Source organism: Carassius carassius, chromosome 18 (assembly GCF_963082965.1).
Source record: "Carassius carassius chromosome 18, fCarCar2.1, whole genome shotgun sequence".
NCBI classification, from domain to species: Eukaryota; Metazoa; Chordata; class Actinopteri; order Cypriniformes; family Cyprinidae; genus Carassius; species Carassius carassius.
In genome coordinates this window covers 9,740,283-9,761,572 of record NC_081772.1, presented here as the reverse complement: position 1 = coordinate 9,761,572, position 21,290 = coordinate 9,740,283, and the positions used below count along the sequence as shown (strand labels likewise).

Here is a 21,290-nt window from a genome sequence, read left to right as displayed (position 1 = left end):
CCGCAGCATCTCGTTCCCTATTCAGGGAACCAAGGTTACATACGTAACCGAGATGTTCCCTTTCATAGGTCACTTCGATGCTGCGGTGACGTCACCACGTATGGGAACGCTATACCATCACGCCTGACGTACCTGATAGCTTGGATCCAAGGAAGCATCTGCTCAAGCGGAGAGAACCCGGGAGCCAGGAGCAATCCTCACATCCAGACTGTAAGACCTGATAAAAGTGCTCGGTGAGGACCAGCCTGCCGCAGCACAGATATCATCCATAGAAGATCCACTGAGAAAGGCTTGAGAATAAGCCACTGCTCTTGTGGAATGACCTTTTACTCCTAAGGGCGAAGCGAGCCCGCGCACCTCATAGGCCAAGGAAATAGCCTCCACCAGCCAATGGGGCATGCACTGTTTCGTAACTGCATGGCCTTATTCTTATGTCCAAAACAGACAAACAGCTGGTCAGACTCACGCCATGGGGCAGTACGATCCACAAGTGTCTTTAACGCTCTCACAGGGCAAAGACTTAGATCCCCAGACTCCGCCGCAGCAGGAGAAAAAGCCTCCAGGACCACCTGCTGAAAGCGAAAGGGATAGATGCGACCTAGGGACATAATTAGGCCTTGGTCGCAACAACACTTCCACAGAATCTGTGCTATAAAAGTCAGGATTTATCCGGAACAAATTCCAAGGGCTCAACAGATGCCCTGATAAACCATGCAACACAATGGAAAAACCATGAAGGAACCCGCACGGGGCGGAAAGGCCTAAGCCGTCGCACACCCTGTATGAACGAGAAACAGTGGATGACGGCCCACTGAGGCACCATTTATATATTCGTGGTAAGCTGAATAGCTGCCACGTAAACCTTAGGGTAGCTGGTGTCACTCCATCCGAAAAACGTTTCTGAAGGAACTCCAGTACTGACGCCACTGGGCAGTAAACTGGATCCATATTATGAGTTTCACACCAGGCCGTAAACAGTCTCCACTTGAAAGCATATAAGCTTCTCGTAGAAGCTGCTCTAGAATTCAGTATAGTCTCGGTAGTTTCAGCAGAAAGACCGGGACATATGAACTCACTCCGCTCAGAGGCCACGCCCACAGATTCCATAGATCTGGCCTCGGGTGCCAAATCAGTCCCTGTGCTTGTGATAATAAATCCTGTCTGAGGGGGAATCTCCCATGGAGAGCCCGCTAACAGATTGATCAGATCCACAAACCACGGCTGTGTGTGTGCCACCGCGGAGCCACCAGCAGCAGCTGTTCCACCCTGTCCACCCGTATTCTGCATAATACCCCCGAAATCAGACAGATTGGGGAAAAACGCATACAAACTGGTCCTGGGCCAGTTGTGGGCTAATGCATCCAAGCCCAGGGGTGCTGGAGGGCATAGGGAGAACCAAAGCGGGTAATGCGTAGTCGTGTTTGACGCAAACAATTCCACTTCGCTTCCCCGAAAATCTGCCATAGGAGACTCACCGTTTGGGGGTGCAATCCCCACTCCGCTTGCTCCAGAGTCTGCCTGGATAGCAAATTCGCTCCAAAGTCCAACGTCCGGGGACATGAACAGCTCGGATCGATAGAATTTAGTTCTGAAATCAAAGAACATGTTTCGCCAGCCTGCACAGGGGGCGAGAGCATAATCCTCTCTGATGATTCAGGTATGACACAACCGCTGTGTTGTCTGATCTGAGCAGCCCATGACGGCCGATCAGCAGATTCGAGAAATACTGGAGAGCCAGAAAAACAGCCAGTAATTCCAACCTGTTTATGTGCCAACTCCCTTGACAAACAGCTCCCCAGTCGGTCAAAGACGCATCCGTCATGACAGTCTCTCGGGAAGCGCAAATCCCCAGCCGGACTCCGGTCAGGAGAATTCGGTTGACATACATAGTTTTAGCGACATCACACATCGCCGTGTCACCGGAATCGTCCGATGCGGAGACAACGGGGTGAAACATTCCATGCGTAAGCCCAGGCTGTTAAATGATTCAGCACAAGATCCCCATGAGAGTGTGCTTGAGTCTGCGATTGCGCTAAACACCAGCCAATCGCCTAAAATAGTTCAAACACGAACGCCCTAGGGCCGCAACGGGGCCAGAGATCCATCCATGCACTTTGAGAAGTACTGATACGCTTTGCTCTCTAAAGCGAATCTGAGGAACTTCCTGAGTCTCCTGATGATCATTAAAATCTTGAATTTCCTCAGCCTGAGTGCAAGATTCAGATGGTGTAAATCCAGAATGGGTCGTAATCTGCCGTGTTTTTTTTTTTTTTTTTTTACCACAAAATGACGGCTGTAAAAAACCCCCCCGCCTCCATCTGAGAGGGGTGTACTTCCACTATAGCCCCTTTGCTCAGCAGAGTTGACATCTCCTGTCGCAGCACCGCTATTTCCATCGGCTTCGCCACCGTGGAAAGAATTCTGCGGGAAGGAGGCGGGCCTTATTGAAACTGAATGGTGTATCCGTGACAAATCGTGCATAACACCCATAGAGAAATGTCGGGCAAGCGTTCACACACGGCCCGAGACCATACTAGCAGTCTCAAAATTTCCGCTTCCTTGCAACGCTGTCATACATGTTAAAATGTACGGGCACGAAAAGCCCGTGGCGTTCGTGCACAGGGGAAGTGTATGTATAAGAGCCGTTGCGTCTCATTGTGTATAATCCTGAAACGTGTCCACGACAGGAATTAGGCCAACAGATTGAACATCGGGCTTTGCCGCTAGCGAAAAACGGCGGCTGTGCCAGCCGTCATAAATGGGTCGTCTGTGCAGGACCCTTGAATCGCCCCTCGAATTCTGAAAGCTGGATTGCGCAGAGTGTCTGAGGGAACGTTTGGCATTACAGCTCAATCCAATGCTGCTCGAAGCACCGTCTGCTGCGAGGCAGACAATGTAGAGTGTGGGGACTGCAGTGAGAGGGTTAGATGTGCATAGCAATCCAACAGCACTCTCTGGTGGAGGGCACAGTCCCTGGCAAACATTAAGGAAAACGCAAGCGTCAAACTCGCTGCGTTTCATTGTGTATAATCCTGAAGCGTATCCACGGCAGGATTTAATCCAACAAGATAAACATTGGGCCACGCTGCTAGCGAGAACGCGGCAGCTGTGTGAACCGTCATACGCTGGCCATCTTTGCCAGCCTCCGCGCCGTCCCTCAAACTCTGAAGGCTGGATTATGCAGAGTGTCTGAGGGGGCGCGCGAATGAGAGCTTAGTTCAATGGCGCTCGAGGTGCCTTTGCTGCGAGACAGTCAATGTTAGAGAACATGAAGGAAAACGCATGCATCAAACTCGCTGCGTTTCGTTGTGTATAATCCTGAAGCGTATCCACGGCAGGATATAATCCAACAAGATAAACATCGGGCCACGCCGCTAGCGAGAACCCGGCGGCTGTGTGAACCGTCATACGCTGGCCATCTTTGCCAGCCTCCGCACCGTCCCTCAAACTCTGAAGGCTGGATTATGCAGAGTGTCTGAGGGGGCGCGCGAATGAGAGCTTAGTTCAATGACGCTCGAGGTGCCTTTGCTGCGAGACAGTCTATGTTAGAGAACATGAAGGAAACGCATGCATCAAACTCAAAGGCGTTTCGTTGTGTATAATCCTGAAGCGTATCCACGGCAGGATTTAATACAACAAGATAAACATCGGGCCACGCCGCTAGCGAGAACGCAGCGGCTGTGTGAACCGTCATACGCTGGCCATCTTTGCCAGCCTCCGCGCCATCCCTGAAACTCTGAAGACTGGATTGGGCAGAGTGTCTGAGGGGGCGCGCGAATGATAGCTCAGTTCAATGACGCTCGAGGTGCCCTTGCTGCGAGACAGTCAAAGTTAGAGTATGGGGACTGCAGTGAGAGGGTAGATGTGCATTAGCAGTCTAACAGCACTCTCAGTGAAGGGCATAGTCCCTGGCATATTAACATGAAGAAAAGCGTGTGCGTCAAACTCGCTGCGTTTCGTTGTATATAATCCTGAAGCGTATCCACGGCAGGATTCAATCCAACAAGATAACATCGGGCCAAGCCGCTAGCGAAAACGCGGCGGCTGTGTGAGCCGTAATCCACCATTTGAAGAGCAAAACTGTTGATTAACGCGCTCGAGTGGGGGAGAGCGAGCACATGGAACTCCAGTGCATCACTGTATTCATAGTCAAGCCGCACATATCGCCCCTAACCAACACCTCGTGCGGGGCCTCGGCGACCGCAGAAGCGAAAAGGTGGGGGTTAGACACGAGGCGACTTAAGAAATACACTCCAGAGCGCGGATACTTCCTATTGGCGTTAGTGCACAGGGAAAGTGTATGCATATTTTACTCTAGCCATAGGCTATCAAGGAGAGAACCTGTAGAGAGGCTGCAACGAACCTCTCATAAGTGCCTCCTCGTGATAACCCATCATACGGCTCCTACCTTTCGTTGACTCATCGCGTCCGCGAAGAGGAGTATACTGTTCGTAGATGATCGCTGAGAACGCGAGATAATAGGACACAGAAGATTCGCTTCGTACTGAAGGAAGGAAATCTGAGGTAAATGGCGCGCGGCACCAGGTATATATATGCTTACGCATGCTGGGCGGTGCCACGCGCTATTTGGCCAATAAGATTGGCGGGTTGGTATAGGGCTTCAGACATTCGTCACACCGAAGGTGTTCCCATATGTGGTGACGTCACCGCAGCATCGAAGTGACCTATGAAAGGGAAGCATGTTTCTACACAGCATTGACATAATAAACATTGTAACAACCTCCTCGGCAAGAATGACACTATTTGGAAATTGCTGGTTAACGATTATGTTCTTTTATAATTTCATGAAATCACCTCTTGCATAAAGAGAATGGTGCTGAGAGGCATATAATGAATAGATGATTTTGATATTCAAACAACATCAGACCACACTCAATATAATTTTAAGAAAGAATATGAGTGTAATTTATGGCATTAATTATTCAAAAGACGTTATAATCTCTGAAAGGTGTTTCTGAAAAAGCTAACTCCCTGATTACGTGCAGCTTCAAGGATGGACAATCACCGGATACTGTGTTATTAATGGACATTCACCGGATACTAGGTTATTGATGGGTTATTTAAACAAAACCTTTCACTGCAATAAAAATGCTAATAGATTTTACAAGTGAGGAAAGACTTCACTTCCAGCTTTTATTTAGGGGTTAAGGTTCAAATTTAGAGCTAATGATTCTACAAATGGAATGACCAGTTACAGTAAATGTTCATTTATGCTTTGATGTTGAAAAATATATGCTTTTTTTTTAAGTTTCAGATGCTCATCTGAAAGTGGAAAATGCATTCAAACACCAAGTCATGATGTCATAAATGTCACACTTTATTGGTTTACATGTTAAAATAGTTTAATAGGACCAATAGGGTTTAGGAACAATAAATAGTACAAGAAATGTGTATATTAATAACATAAAAATAGGACATTTAAATAGTAGGCTACAGAACAATATGTTCAGTCAAGTAAATAATTAACGCTTCCGTTGGGAAGTAGAAATTACATTCAGTTACTGTTGCCTAGTAACTGATAATGCCCCTCAAAGTTTAAAAATATCCAAGTGTCTCAAATCATTTGTGATGACATACATTTTTATTTCAACGAGGCAGTTGTGAGTCCTGTGAAAAATAAAGTTTAATTCAGTTTTTCAATGAATTGTTCCATTATTCCAGATAAATTACATTGCCATCATTACACACACACTGGCCTGTCTGTGTGCATGAGGAATATATGCTCACCGTATATACTGTCTGCTATTTGATGGTATTTTGTTCTATATGAGACTGTCAACACTGTTCTTATAAAACTGTGGTGGATCCTCAGTATCCGAGGTACTAAAAATTAAATAGATAAAAGGAGAGTTAAACAAGATATAGTCTTGTCTTGTATATATAAACCTAAAAGTGATAAATAATGACAGTAATTATTTGAGAAACACATAACTGCAAAATAAGACATATCTTACCTGTTTAGGTCAAAATTGCTAGCTGAAAAAACAACAACATAATTTAGCATTTTAATTCATTTCAATACATTATTCAAGAATTTTATGGAAGAACGTATTCACAAAATCAGTAGACTGTTTGGTTCACCTTTTCTCCTCAGTCTCTTCAGTATCCAGAGAACTAAGCCCAGACTGGAGCCACCGATAGCACCTGCAACCCCAAGAGTCACTTCTGTCACTTCGAAGAGCGATGGAGAGGGATCAGGAGAAGCTGAAAATGCAAATAAAAGGAAATGAGCTGTAGACGGCTTTTCTCATTTCATCAACAAAATTACATCTGTATCCCACAAACACTGTATCAGCTGTTTACCTTGACACACTGCCACTTCCCCTGACCAGCTCCCATTGTAGTTGCACATCACGATCTTGTTACTGTGGTCTTTGAGTTGGTGGCCTTCATGACAGCTGAAGATGCAGACGGTGCCAAAGGTGGGCTCTTCAGATGAGCAGTTCATATGCCCATTAATAGGCTCATGAAGTTGTGGGCAGACCATTGCTATGGATTTGAAAAAAAAACAAAAACAAAGGTAAAATTAGCTGTACTTATTTTTCGAAATACAAAAACTCACATTAAATTAACCTGTAAATCCATAAATGTGGTAAAAGTTTGTTGATTACCCTCACAGCGAGATGGTTCCTGACTCCACTTTGCTGTTTTTGAACAGCTGATCTCTGAAGCTCCCAGGAGCTGGAATCCTTCAACACAGCTAAAGCTGCATTTGCTCCCGTAATTAAAGCTGGAGGTGCAGTTCAGCTCTCCATTGACAGGACTGTCAAGGGCTGGGCAGTGAATAACTGGGAGGAAACGGGAAAATTTGTGAACAGATCAGAGAGTTTTCATAAGAGTTTTTCCAAGGAGCAATTGTAATCAGATGTCTTTTTGTTTGCACAAAATAAATGCTACTCACATTCACAGGTTGGTGGTTTGTTTGACCACTCTGTGCTAGAAGTGCATCTTGTTGTACTGGAACCCTTTAGTTCATAACCCTCCTCACAGGAGTATACACATTCAGAGTCATATGAGAAGTCTTTATGAGGATGAGAGCACTGGACCCTAGCATGATCTGGTGCGGGGATGTCCTCTTGTTTGCATTTTACAACTGAAAAACAGAATAGGGGGATAATCATGACACTCCAAGAACAGATATGTTAAAGAGTCATGAACAGAACTACTGTTGAATTACTGTAATAGAAGTTTTTATAAGTAAATTCAGACACGTCTTACTTTCACAAGAGGGTTGTGTATCATTCCAGTGTCCCGTTGCCCCACAGAACAGGGTTGAAGAGCTGGAGTCTCGTAGCATGTGTCCTTCTTTACACATAAACTCACAGGTAGATTGGTAGCTGAACTGGCCCATGGGATGGTAACACTGTATTTGGCCTTCCTGTGGTTTGGTCAGATCTGGACATTTAACAACTGCAAAAAATGTCAAAGTGTTTTTAAAGTGCATCTGGTCAAATGTGTCATGTTCATTTTACAATGTAAATTCATCTCACGTTCACATCTTGGTGGTTTGTTTGACCACTCTGTGCTAGAAGTGCATCTTGTTGTATTGGAACCCTTTAGTTCATAACCCTCCTCACAGGAGTATACACATTGAGAGTCATATGAGAAGTCTTTATGAGGATGGGAGCACTGGACGCTAGCATGATCTGGTGGGGTGATGTCCTCTTGTTTGCATTTTACAACTGAAAAACAGAAAAGGGGATATTCATAAAACTCCAAGAGCAGAGATTTTAAAGAGTAAAGAGCAGAACTTTTGCTGAAATACTTTCAAAAGTATTTTCCTTAGTAAATCCTGATTCTTCTTACTTTCACAAGTGGGTTGTGAATCATTCCAGTGTCCCGTTGCCCCACAGAACAGTGTTGAAGAGCTGGAGTTTCGCAGCGTGTGTCCCTCATTACACATAAACTCACAGGTAGATTGGTAGCTGAACTGGCATATGGGATCTTGGCACTGCATTATGCCTTCCTGTGGTTTGGTCAGCTCTGGACATTGAACAACTACAAAACAATTTACAGACATGTCAAAGGAACGCATGAATAATTTAAGCAGATTTGAACAGCATCTATAAACATTTCTCAGAATAAATTTAACTCACGTTCACATGTTGGTGGTTTGTTTGACCACTCTGTGCTAGAAGTGCATCTTGTCGTATTGGAACCCTTTAGTTCATAACCCTCTTCACAGAAATATTCACATTCAGAGTCATATGGGAAGCCTTCATGAGGATGGGAGCACTGGACGCTAGCATGATCTGGTGCGGTGATGTCCTCTTGTTTGCATTTTACAACTGAAAAACAGAATAGGGGGATAATCATGACACTCCAAGAACAGATATGTTAAAGAGTCATGAACAGAACTACTGTTGAATTACTGTAATAGAAGTTTTTATAAGTAAATTCAGACACGTCTTACTTTCACAAGAGGGTTGTGTATCATTCCAGTGTCCCGTTGCCCCACAGAACAGGGTTGAAGAGCTGGAGTCTCGTAGCATGTGTCCTTCTTTACACATAAACTCACAGGTAGATTGGTAGCTGAACTGGCCCATGGGATGGTAACACTGTATTTGGCCTTCCTGTGGTTTGGTCAGCTCTGGACACTGGACAGCTGCAAAAAAATATCAAAGTGTTTTAAAAAACATCTGGTCAAATGTATCATGTTCAGTTTACAATGGACTGTAAATTCAACTCACGTTCACATGTTGGTGATTTGTTTGACCACTCTGTGCTAGAAGTGCATCTTGTCGTTCTGGAACCCTTTAATTCATAACCCTCCTCACAGAAATATTCACATTGAGAGTCATATGGGAAGCCTTCATGAGGATGGGAGCACTGGACGCTAGCATGATCTGGTGGGGTGATGTCCTCTTGTTTGCATTTTACAACTGAAAAACAGAAAAGGGGATAATCATAAAACTCCAAGAGCAGAGATTTTAAAGAGTAAAGAGCAGAACTTTTGCTGAAATACTTTCAAAAGTGTTTTCCTCAGTAAATCCTGATTCTACTTACTTTCACAAGTGGGTTGTGAATCATTCCAGTGTCCCGTTGCCCCACAGAACAGTGTTGAAGAGCTGGAGTTTCGCAGCGTGTGTCCCTCATTACACATAAACTCACAGGTAGATTGGTAGCTGAACTGGCCCATGGGATCTTGGCACTGCATTATGCCTTCCTGTGGTTTGGTCAGCTCTGGACATTGAACAACTGCAAAACAATTTACAGACATGTCAAAGGAACGCATGAATAATTTAAGCAGATTTGAACAGCATCTATAAACATTTCTCAGAATAAATTTAACTCACGTTCACATGTTGGTGGTTTGTTTGACCACTCTGTGCTAAAAGTGCATCTTGTCGTTCTGGAACCCTTTAATTCATAACCCTCATCACAGAAATATTCACATTGAGAGTCATATGAGAAGTCTTTATAAGGATGGGAGCACTGGACGCTAGCATGATCTGGTGGGGTGATGTCCTCTTGTTTGCATTTTATAACTGAAAAACAGAAAAGGGGATAATCATAAAACTCCAAGAGCAGAGATTTTAAAGAGTAAAGAGCAGAACTTTTGCTGAAATACTTTCAAAAGTGTTTTCCTCAGTAAATCCTGATTCTACTTACTTTCACAAGTGGGTTGTGTATCATTCCAGTGTCCCGTTGCCCCACAGAACAGTGTTGAAGAGCTGGAGTTTCGCAGCGTGTGTCCCTCATTACACATAAACTCACAGGTAGATTGGTAGCTGAACTGGCCCATGGGATCTTGGCACTGCATTATGCCTTCCTGTGGTTTGGTCAGCTCTGGACATTTAACAACTGCAAAAAAAATGTCAAAGTGTTTTTAAAAAGCATCTGGTCAAATGTGTCATGTTCATTTTACAATGTAAATTCAACTCACGTTCACATGCTGGTGGTTTCTTTGACCACTCTGTGCTAGAAGTGCATCTTGTCGTATTGGAACCCTGTAGTTCATAACCATCCTCACAGGAGTATACACATTCAGAGTCATATGGGAAGCCTTCATGAGGATGGGAGCACTGGACGCTAGCATGATCTGGTGCGGTGATGTCCTCTTGTTTGCATTTTACAACTGAAAAACAGAATAGGGGGATAATCATGACACTCCAAGAACAGATATGTTAAAGAGTCATGAACAGAACTACTGTTGAATTACTGTAATAGAAGTTTTTATAAGTAAATTCAGACACGTCTTACTTTCACAAGAGGGTTGTGTATCATTCCAGTGTCCCGTTGCCCCACAGAACAGGGTTGAAGAGCTGGAGTCTCGTAGCATGTGTCCTTCTTTACACATAAACTCACAGGTAGATTGGTAGCTGAACTGGCCCATGGGATGGTAACACTGTATTTGGCCTTCCTGTGGTTTGGTCAGCTCTGGACACTGGACAGCTGCAAAAAAATATCAAAGTGTTTTAAAAAACATCTGGTCAAATGTATCATGTTCAGTTTACAATGGACTGTAAATTCAACTCACGTTCACATGTTGGTGATTTGTTTGACCACTCTGTGCTAGAAGTGCATCTTGTCGTTCTGGAACCCTTTAATTCATAACCCTCCTCACAGAAATATTCACATTGAGAGTCATATGGGAAGCCTTCATGAGGATGGGAGCACTGGACGCTAGCATGATCTGGTGGGGTGATGTCCTCTTGTTTGCATTTTACAACTGAAAAACAGAAAAGGGGATAATCATAAAACTCCAAGAGCAGAGATTTTAAAGAGTAAAGAGCAGAACTTTTGCTGAAATACTTTTAAAAGTGTTTTCCTTAGTAAATCCTGATTCTACTTACTTTCACAAGTGGGTTGTGAATCATTCCAGTGTCCCGTTGCCCCACAGAACAGTGTTGAAGAGATGGAGTTTCGCAGCGTGTGTCCTTCTTTACACATAAACTCACAGGTAGATTGGTAGCTGAACTGGCCCATGGGATGGTGGCATTGCATTTGGCCTCCCTGTGGTTTGGTCAGCTCTGGACATTGAACAACTGCAAAAAAAATGTCATAGTGTTTTTAAAAAGCATCTGGTCAAATGTGTCATGTTCATTTTACAATGTAAATTCAACTCACGTTCACAGGTTGGTGGTTTATTTGACCACTCTGTGCTAGAAGTGCATCTTGTTGTATTGGAACCCTTTAGTTCATAACCCTCCTCACAGGAGTATACACATTCAGAGTCATATGAGAAGTCTTTATGAGGATGAGAGCAGTTAATGCTAGCATTATCTGGTGCGGGGATGTCCTCTGATTTGCATTTTACAACTGAAAATCAGAAAACAGCTAAAATGGTTATATTTCACACCTTTCATTGTCAACATATATATATTAACAATATCTAGAGAAACACTGCCCACCATGTTCACATCGGTCTCCATAGAAACCCCCAAGGCATGCACATTTATGGCTGTTTATGGTTTCAACACACTCTCCTTGGCCACTGACACAGGAGTTGTCTTTGCAGGATGCTGAATAAGAAAAAATTTATAATTGCTGATTGATGAATTCATTTTTCATTCACCTTACAACAGGGGCTGTCAAAGTGGGGTCCGCTAAACATAGCCAGGGGGTCTGCAAAATAATGTGTACTTTCCCCAATGGGGAAAATGTGGTCATAAAAATGGAATTGACTGTGATGCAGAATGTCACGGAATTTGGCAAACCTTGAATAAATAAATGAAAAGTAGAAGGATATTAAAAGTAAAGCTCTGTACCACTCTGTTTGGTATAAATGTAAACGATGAGTTATTAAATAAAAGTTAATGAATTGTTGTTAAATTGTATGTTTTTGTGATTTCAGTTAATGAAATCATATAATGTAAGACATGCGTTTTGATTTTTTAATTTAACCATTAAAACTGAAAAATCAAAAGAGATCTGGAATTTACTTGGCATCTGAGAATACAAATTGTAGTAAGCATTATTCTTAATCACTGTTATAATTATGAGATGGTCCTTGGAAAGTTTTTCTCCCCTGTATAGGGGTCCCTTGCCACATAAAGAAAACCTACCTGTGTAGCACAGTGCAGTCTTCTTCTTTAAGCAGGATTCATCATTCCATTTGCCTTCATCTTTCCCTCTTTTAATGTATATTTCCACACAATCTTCATTATTCCTTCCATTATTGGGCTCCTTCTCCGCCCAGTTCTCAGCTTCCTTGGTAAGCATCTTATTAGTTCCCACCCAGGTCCAAATGCCATTAATTTTGCGAATGCCAATCCAGTAATATCCATTGACTTTTGGAAGGATACTGTTGAGGTGATAAATTTCATCTTTGTTCTGGATGGCTACCATGTCGGTGTAATTCTGCTTGCACCAGCGTCTGGCAGATTCCCAGTTCATAGTTAATGTTGAGGAATGGTATGACCAGCCTTCAGCGCCTCTCCATATGTTTAACACTGCAGAATTAAACCATTACAACTTTGAGTGAACTATGTTTACAGGTTGCATTTACTCAGTATAGTTTATACACTATTATGGATCTTACCTGAAGAAATAAGGACAAGGGAAACAGAAAATTGCAATGGTACTTTGTAGAAGATGCCCTGCAAAATTAAAGAATTATATCAATTGAATGAACATAATATTTATTGATACTAAAATTATAGAAATGCATATTTTAAATACTTTACGTACCATTGTTAATGATGTACAGATATGAAATGGTCCTGTTAATGGTCGTCTCTATACTCTATACTCTAATATGATGGTTCTGATTTAAGAAACTGGTCAGATAATCACAGTTTTGGGCATTTATATAGGAGCTCAGCTATGGTCTAGGACTTCCTTTCCTGGATTCACTTGTGACATCAGCCAGTAAAAGCAATGGAATTCTCTGGAAATACCCCTCTCTAACACTAATCAAGGAGGAAACATCTTTTTTTTTACACTCTGAAGTCATTAGTTTGTAAGGAAGGAACCTCTCAGGAAATATTATAGAGCTTTTGGTGCTGATATGGCCATATCATGACGTCAGGATATTTTTAAAGTATATTCAGAAATAGAAATAAGAAGTTCATGAAATTAGTTACAATTTATTTCAAGAGGGGAATCATTAGGAATTGTTGCCAGCAATTATTCCATTGGCGTCTTTACTGTATCTTTCCAATTACATTGAAATACAATTAATGATGACTTTTGCTACTCTTTATAGTAAATGCCATTAAAAAATACACTGTACAAATTTAAGACAATGAATTAATTCCACAAACTGATATTATACAAAAGTAATAATAATAATAACTTATTATAAAGTGTTACAAGGAACACCCACCCCCGAAAGGAAGCATTGTATGAACCAGTTTGTTCAATAATAAAACTATCTGGCCTTTTTCATTAGTTTTAAAGCTGTTTTTGTACTTAAGATCCCCAGAGGTTTCTCGTTTTGAATTTTGAGTTTTTGCAGCTTGATTTCTGTATGACCTTGACCCTTTTTTGATGCCACTCCGTTTAATATGTTTACACAGAGTTGTACCAGCTTCCGTGTTATGAAAATAGCTGCCATGAGGGCTCCGGAAAATTAGGGAGCAAAGAAGAGAATAGAATAATAATAAATGTGTGTATAAATAAAATCATATCCATTTAGAAACAAATCTGTTATACGTAAACATCTCCAGTGAAGGATGATTAGTTTCTATTCTTTTGTTTGTTATTATTATTATTATTATTCACCTAAATGATCAGAGTGAATCAATTTATCACATGCATATTAAACTGAGCTTGAAGCAGAATAAATGAATTAAAATCGGACATATGGAAATGATGATGATGGAAATAACATTTGAAGAATGTTTGAAAAAAGGTTCACTTTCTATGTTTCAGAAAAGGTACAAAATAAGAATTTTTCTATATGTGATATTTACCTTGATGGTTTTTTTTTTTTACTTGGGGAAAATGGATCTGATAGAAATTATGTCAGATGTCAGAAGTGATGAAGGACAATCGCAAGTAAAAACAAAACGTTTTCACACCATAAAAATTTAAATGGTTACTGATTGTGCTTTGGATTTTCTTTGTGTTATGAAGCGTTATTTCCATATATATATAAACTTTTTTACAATTATATTAGGCACGTGATAGATTTCAGTTTATGATTGAAAGTCTGGGATAAGGGTTAAACGATAAAATCTATACATTTTATCTATACATGGAAAAGTAGCAATAGTTGATAAATTTATCAAATCAAAGATTAAAAACCTTCATATATAATAAAGAAGGCACACAAAACAAACACAAACAACTATTTTATAGTCCACAGCATTACTCCTAATCGATCCTCTTTCTTTCATCTTTCATGGCATTAATTAGATTTTTTGACTTTAGATGAAATTTGCTATAACAAGTAGTACAGCAATTATTATTTTAATAATTCATTACAGTAGCTAGCTATTCTGTGGTGGACTGAAAGGGAAAGTCCGCAGGTCTGTAGAAAGGAAGGCGTGCTGAGAGGGAGATAACGGGCACAATGACACAATAATGTTAGTTTTTTTCAAGTTTGACATAAACTGTATAAAGAACCATATAATAATAATAATAATAATAATAATAATAATAATAACAACAACAAATAATATCTGAATTTTTATTTTGTTCTAATTAATTTTCTCAAATTTTACTCAAAGTTTCTCCACCTTTATCCAAAGCATTTTTCTTTACTTTAAGTTTTTTACCAATATTTATTCATTTATTCATTATAATTTCCGTTTATATATTTTCTTCGTGTTCTTTTTTTATTACGTGTTTCCGGTTTGTAGCGTCTGTTGATCCTGATATCGCATACTGGCGGCGTGCGTGATGATGATGACTGTATAAGGTCTGGTTCCTGTAGCTGCCACAGAAAATGGCAGACGCTCTTAGCAAAGTCCCCGACGTCGACATTGATCCAGAGGGAAAGTTTAAATACATATTAGTGAACATAAAGGTTAAAGGTGGAACGGAGCAAAAAGTGATCGTGAGAGGAACTAAAACAGCGGAGTACCACAGTAAGTGTGCACGCTTGCAAGTGCAATAACGTGACTGTCTGTCTCTGCAAGCCAGCGAGTTATATTTATCATTAACTTCAGTTTAGTAGTATTTATAAATCAACTGGTAACGTCCATGCTGTTCCTCACTGTTTATAGGCATTGAGGGAAAAAAATCTTGTAGGAAAGTAACGTGTCAACAAAAACGTTGGTAAAAATGATTGACAGTTATCATTGCATTGATTTTGTGGCTTGATTGAGATACTAAAATGTGAAGATTTAGTACTAGCTGTATGTATATATAGTAATGTTTAGTTGGAATACAAAATCTTGACAAGACTGAAACTCAAAATAAATATTATCATGGGTATTTATGGAGTGGTTCATTTTTCCACATTTATCCTTCTCACTAAATCACTTTTTTATTCAGATCACATATTTGAAAAATTGAATCCTGCTATGGAGGCCTTGGGACTGGAGTGTAGTTGTCTTGGTGGCGGCAAGATTGAGCACAACAACACAGAAAAGAAACTTAGGGTGTTTGGAGAGTCTACGGTAACACCCTTAACCTTTATTAAAACCACTTAATATTGTAACAAAATAAGGTTTTAGCAGGAGTTACATTAACAGCTGCAACAAATACGGTTTCATAGAGGCACAAAAGATAGAAGTGGGCCAGCTATACAGATACAAACTCGATTCCAAAAAAGTTGGGACACTGTACAAATTGTGAATAAAAACAATGCAGTGATGTGGAAGTTTCAAATTTCATTATTTTATTCAGAATACAACAGATGACGTCAACCATTTAAACGCAGAAAAATGTATCGTTGTGAGGGAAAAATAAGTTGAATTTAAAACTTCATGGCATAAACACATCTTAAAAAAGTCTGAATCCTTCTAAGCATATGTTGTTCTAGAACTTGGATACACCTTTCAGCATTGATGGTGCCTTTCCAGATGTGTAAGCTGCCCATGCCACACACACCATCAAAGATACAGGGTTCTGAACGAGCGCTGATAACAACTTGGGTTATCCTTGTCCTCTTTAGTCCAGATGACATGGTGTCCCAGTTTTCCAAAAATAACTTCAAATTGGCTCAGAGATAAACGCCTGCGTTTCGGGATTGTTTAGATATGGCTTTTTTGACCTATAGAGTTTTAGCCGGCAACTGGCACAGTGGATTGTGTTCACCGACTGTGTTTTTTGGAAGTATTCCTGAGACCATGTTGTGATTTCCATTACAGTAACATTCCTGTATGGGATGCAGTGCCTTTTAAGGGCACCAGATTCTCTGAATCTTTGGATAATATTATGCACTGTAGATGATAACTTCAAACTCTTTGCATTTTTACTCTGAGGTACTCCTTTCTGATATTGCTCCACTATTTTTCACCACAGCATTGGAGGAATTGATGATCTTCTGCCCATCTTGACTTCTTGGAGACAATGCCACTCTGAGAGGTTCTTTTTATACACAATCATGTTGCCAATGACCTAATGAGTTGCAAATTGGTCCTCCAGCTGTTCCTTATATGTACATTTAACTTTTCCGCCCCTTATTGCTACCTGTCCCAACTTTTTTAGAATGTGTAACTCTCATGAAATCCAAAATGAGCCAATATTTGGCATGCCATTTCAAAATGTCTCACTTTTAACATTTGATATGTTATCTATATTCTATTGTAAATAAAATATAAGTTTATGAGATTTGTAAATTTATTCCATTCCTTTTTTTGTTACTCACATTTTGTACAGTGTCCCAACTTATTTGGAATCGGGTTTGTAGTTATCTTTCTTTAAATCAATAATAATTACATAAGAGATCAGATCACATCTCTTAATTATAAGGAAGGCCTTCAATATGTTTAAAATAGACTTGGTATGTAAAGAGAACAGCATTAAAATAAGTGCACAATTTTGAGCATGAATATTTGTGTGTTAAGAAATAAATGTTAGGGATGTTCTTGGTGGTTTCAGTCAAAGTTTGCTTTTAAAGAGACTTATCTTTTCTTTTTCTAGGGATACGGGAAGGCTGACCATGCTGTCACAGTGGAAAAGCTCAAATCTGTCTTCAAAGACTATGAAATCATTATGGAATAAAATACTAATGTGATCACTTTAAATAAAATTATAGGACATTAATATTTTGTGAAAGTAAACAATTTGATAACACTTCAGCTATCCCTTATTTTCATTTGGATAAAAAATTAGGCTGATGAGATGGTAAATAAATGTTCTCTGATCTGTCAGCAGTGTCAAAGTTGAGGTTAGATGGCTGACCTTGATAGCGACACACTTGCACAGGAACTCTGCGTGTGTTTTACAGAGTGATAAACAATTCCAGTTTCCTGTCTCCATCATGGAATGTGTCTGTGTTAGAGATCAGGAACAGATAACAGAGTGTCTGTATGATTAATGGTATGTATAATAAACATGATAATGGACTTCATTAAGAAATTTGCCATTGAGATTCAAACATACACATTTTTATGGATCCATATTTGGTAAGAAAACATTTAACTGAACCAGTCACTATGTTTTCACTATTACAATTAAATTGAAAAGGCTTATTATTGTGTAAAGGTTTACATTTATATAATTATAGTGAATATGCAAAATTTAATGTTATTTAAATAGCTAACTTAATATGGATCTTATTTTACAGATGGCTTGTGTTTTGAACTTAAGTGATTTTTCCATCCTGTTTCTTAAGTTAAAGCCTTTACCAGTTTCCTCTAGCCTACCGTAAGACCCTGAATATGACCCTCATTGTCTATTTCCATTAAGAGGTTAAATGAGAGAGCTTACACAGCAAAAGATACTATTTTTACAATAAGTACTGTATTCATTGTTCAAATAAAATTATCCTGAAAGGTGCCAGTGCCAAGTGTCTTGATTTTTAGCATAGGCCTTCTCAAAAAGGAAAAAAGGTTTGATAGCATTATACAGTGGCAATGCCACAGCTTTAGTAGTAATTAATTTGAATTCAAGGTAAGCATTATTTTTATTTATAAAAAAAAAACAATGTAGTAAGGCTGAACAATGAAAAGTGCTGTTATTTTTTGCGTTTTAATTTCCCTGTGAAATTCCTGTCTCTCGTGATACATTTATAGTGTCTATTTGAACATAATGGGGATGTATTTGGAAGTTCCTGTTGATGTTATCCCCATCATAGCCTTCTGTTAATAGGCTTTCGTTTTCCTTAAAATGTGTTTGGCACATGCATTTGCACTTACCGTCAAGGATGTTAAAAGAAAAAACAACTGATAATTTCACTTTGAATTCGAGAGGTGTGGCGTATAGTTGAACACAATATTGGCAGCCAGCGTATGTTTCCAGATAGTATTCTGGTAATGACTTTGATGAGTGTAGGAAAGTGTAGTCCCTGTTCCTGCACTCACTTACAGTAACCACTGGAGTATTTTCATTCATCTAAATGTATACTGTAGTCAATCAGTCTTCATCACAATTTAAGATGACGTTGAAGATGTGTAGCCATTCAAAATCTTTTTTTTTTTTTTTTTGTGGTGAAGCGAGCATATCAGATACTAACAATGTAAGAAATATTCTTAATATCACTGTCCCCAACATAAAACTTAGGCCAAATACTTTATATCTTAAAACAGAAAAAAACTTAAACGTTTCCCTTGTTTTTTTTTTTTTTGTTTTTTTTTTATAATTTACTTTTGTTTTTTTTGCGGAGCTCAATGAGAGTGAACTTTGCATTTGAGCCATTGATTCTGTGATTAGGATGGTCCACATAGAAATTAAGCTTGTTTGGGGGTGGGCGGGGACAGTATTCATGACACTATAAAATAGTGCTACAACACCTTACTGCAGTGTGGCAGTGGTAATTTGGTGGCTGTAATAATGGGGCTTATGAACTGTGTGCTTGGGCTTTTAGTGCTGGTTGCATTTGATCATGTGTACAGTGCCAGGCCAATGGCTCGAGTGTTTCAGCCTCGGGTGCTGAGTCAAGATCCTCAAAGTGATGATTTTCCACTTGGGGAGCAATTGAATCCAATCCAAAGTTCTAATGGCGTTCAATCTCTGAAGCCCCAGCTAGCCCCAGTTACTTCAAATCTGGCCCCTTTGAGTATTCAGTCCAAACAAGAATTGCTTGGCCCAGTCAGGGAGCTGGCTTGGAAGTTCCCAAAGGTCCAAGAAGAGCCAGTACAGCCAGATTTTAACTTTGAGTTGCAGCAGCCTAGGCCTTCTGACAGTGTAGCAGTCCAGTGTTGGGAAAATAGGGTGCATGTGGAAGTGAAGCAGGACTTCTTTTGTAATGGGCAGCTGCTTGAGCCCTCTCTTTTATCTCTAGGGGGCTGTGGTGTGGAGAGTGTGGATGCAACTGCCAGAGTCCTGATCTTTCACTCTGCACTTCAGGAGTGTGGTAGTCAGCTTTTGGTCTGTCTTCTGGCTTCTTAAATTTGCTCCTTGCCGAAGTCCTGCATATTAAGCAGCTTCTAAATGTATTCTCTTGCAGGTGACTGAGAATGAGCTTGTCTATACCTTTACCCTTGATTATAGACCAGCTGCACTACAAGGCACCCCAATTTTAAGGTCCAGTGGTGCTACAGTTGGTATTAAATGCCACTACCCAAGGTCAATTCTTTATTTGTGTTACTAGTGTAACTTCACAATTCAAGCCTTCTGGACATGAGTATTTCATTACAGGAGACACAATGTGAGTAATGAAGTGCAGCCAGCTTGGATCCCATATGCATCTACCCAGATTGCAGAGGACATTCTGGTTTTCTCCCTGAAGATCATGACCGGTTTGTTTCCTTTTATGTATCGAAGTATTTTCATCAGTACTTTTGGTTAAATTTTTTGTGTGTTTGGGCTGTGTCTTAAGATGACTGGATGTTTGAAAGGCCTTCCGCCGTTTTCTTCCTGGGAGATGTCTTAAATATTCAGGCATCTGTGAAGCAGTACAACCACATTCCCCTTCGTATATTTGTGTACAGTTGTGTTGCCACTAAAGGCCCTGATGTGAAATCTGTTTGAAAGTATTCTTTTATTGAAAACCATGGGTAAGAACGTTTACATTGAGAGTTCATATAAGTGTGGGAATCAAGATCCTCATGAGACTTATTGGCGTTTCAGTTGCCTCACTGATGCAAAGTATACAGGCTCCATCTCCAAATTTCTGCCCAGAGTGCATGATGACAAACTCCAGTTTCAACTGGAGGCCTTTAGGTTCCAACAAGAAAGCAGTGGTGCTGTATGTTTTGTTTGCTTTTTCTGTTTGTGGTTCAATTACTATAAATCTTGTTGCATGTAGTAAGTGTAGTAAGTCTTTGCAGATTTACATCACCTGTCTTCTAAAAGCAAGTGCCGCTTCGGTGCAGGTTAACGAAAATCACAAGGCTTGTTCTTTTAGTGCAGATGGGTGAGTATGGGTGAGTCTGGGTGGATGATGTGACTATTTTGTATAAAATTCATCCACTAGACAAGTTTATTTGGTTTTAAGATGGGTGTCTTCTGATGGAAGTGATGAGGTATGTCGCTGCTGTGACACAAGCTGTGGATTGACGACTGATAGCGTTTTAACCGAAGTTCCAGGTATGTTTTGCATGTGACTGAGTCCCAAATCTGTAGGTTTTATCCTGGCTTTAACGGTGTTGGGTTTATTTTATTTATTTATTTTTTACCACAGGCTTCCAGTGGGAAGCAAGAGCCCAGGTTGGCCCTCTCCAGGTCCGGGAAAACCATATTCAAGCCAAAAATGTGATTTAATTATTTTTTTTAAATAAAGCTTTAAGTACGAATGAACTGTTTTGTATGGTTTTTGTGGGTCAGAAATATGAAATCGTTTTCGGTTTTAAAGTTTACACGATTTAGCAAATCAGATGAATAAATCAGTAAATCCTGCGCAGGTTTTTTTTTTTCTTTAATTTGTGGGGCTCCGAAAGGACCAAACATTTACTGAACGAAACGTTTCTGAAATAAAAGTATTTGTGTGTGTGTGTGTGTGTGTGTGTGTGTGTGTGTGTGGTCATTATACAGGTTTTATCTTTTCACCGCCTCGTACATCGATTCAGCAACATTTCGTTTGTGATTGGGTCACACAAGAAGTATAGAATATACTGACCAATCACCGTAGACTGCGGTGTGACTAAGATGAATTAAACTACATTTCGCCATAGAGAAAACGGCGCGAAGTTGGGAGCGATACCAATTCACTTTTAGAGGGGAGTTCTTAAGCACTTTACTGTTACTGACGTAACAGGGAAGTAAGCTAGATGTACACTCGGAAAAACGAATACAAACGCAATGAGGAAATATACTGTAAGTAGCGTTAA

The 21,290-nt window shown here is 40.2% G+C and overlaps 2 protein-coding genes and 1 pseudogene across 5 annotated transcripts; 2 read left to right on the top strand and 1 right to left on the bottom strand.

The window, feature by feature from the left end:
- Positions 1-5,140: 5,140 nt before the first annotated feature.
- On the bottom strand, positions 5,141-12,458 carry LOC132092327 (E-selectin-like). 4 transcript variants are annotated; one of them, XM_059498503.1, is made up of 22 exons: positions 12,030-12,457; positions 11,376-11,486; positions 11,092-11,283; positions 10,818-11,009; positions 10,502-10,693; positions 10,225-10,416; positions 9,908-10,099; positions 9,634-9,825; positions 9,318-9,509; positions 9,028-9,219; positions 8,712-8,903; positions 8,435-8,626; positions 8,118-8,309; positions 7,828-8,019; positions 7,512-7,703; positions 7,240-7,431; positions 6,923-7,114; positions 6,633-6,809; positions 6,325-6,510; positions 6,103-6,225; positions 5,976-5,997; positions 5,141-5,844 (listed from the first exon to the last, which is right to left on the bottom strand). In XM_059498503.1, exons 1-22 carry the CDS (start codon positions 12,358-12,360, stop codon positions 5,784-5,786), a joined length of 3,891 nt encoding a protein of 1,296 aa, XP_059354486.1. In that variant the 5' UTR covers positions 12,361-12,457; the 3' UTR covers positions 5,141-5,783. The 4 variants fall into 4 exon arrangements, with proteins under 4 accessions (XP_059354486.1, XP_059354487.1, XP_059354488.1 ...); XM_059498504.1 differs by lacking the exons at positions 6,325-6,510; positions 6,633-6,809 and having other exon boundaries at positions 12,030-12,458; XM_059498505.1 differs by lacking the exons at positions 9,908-10,099; positions 10,225-10,416 and having other exon boundaries at positions 12,030-12,456.
- Positions 12,459-14,783: 2,325 nt separating this feature from the next.
- On the top strand, positions 14,784-17,859 carry si:dkey-51e6.1. The gene is made up of 3 exons (XM_059498502.1): positions 14,784-14,999; positions 15,409-15,533; positions 17,002-17,859. Exons 1-3 carry the CDS (start codon positions 14,858-14,860, stop codon positions 17,080-17,082), a joined length of 348 nt encoding a protein of 115 aa, XP_059354485.1. The 5' UTR covers positions 14,784-14,857; the 3' UTR covers positions 17,083-17,859.
- An 885-nt stretch (positions 17,860-18,744) lies between these two features.
- On the top strand, positions 18,745-20,756 carry LOC132092325 (zona pellucida sperm-binding protein 3-like; annotated as a pseudogene).
- The last annotated feature ends 534 nt before the right edge of the window (positions 20,757-21,290 follow it).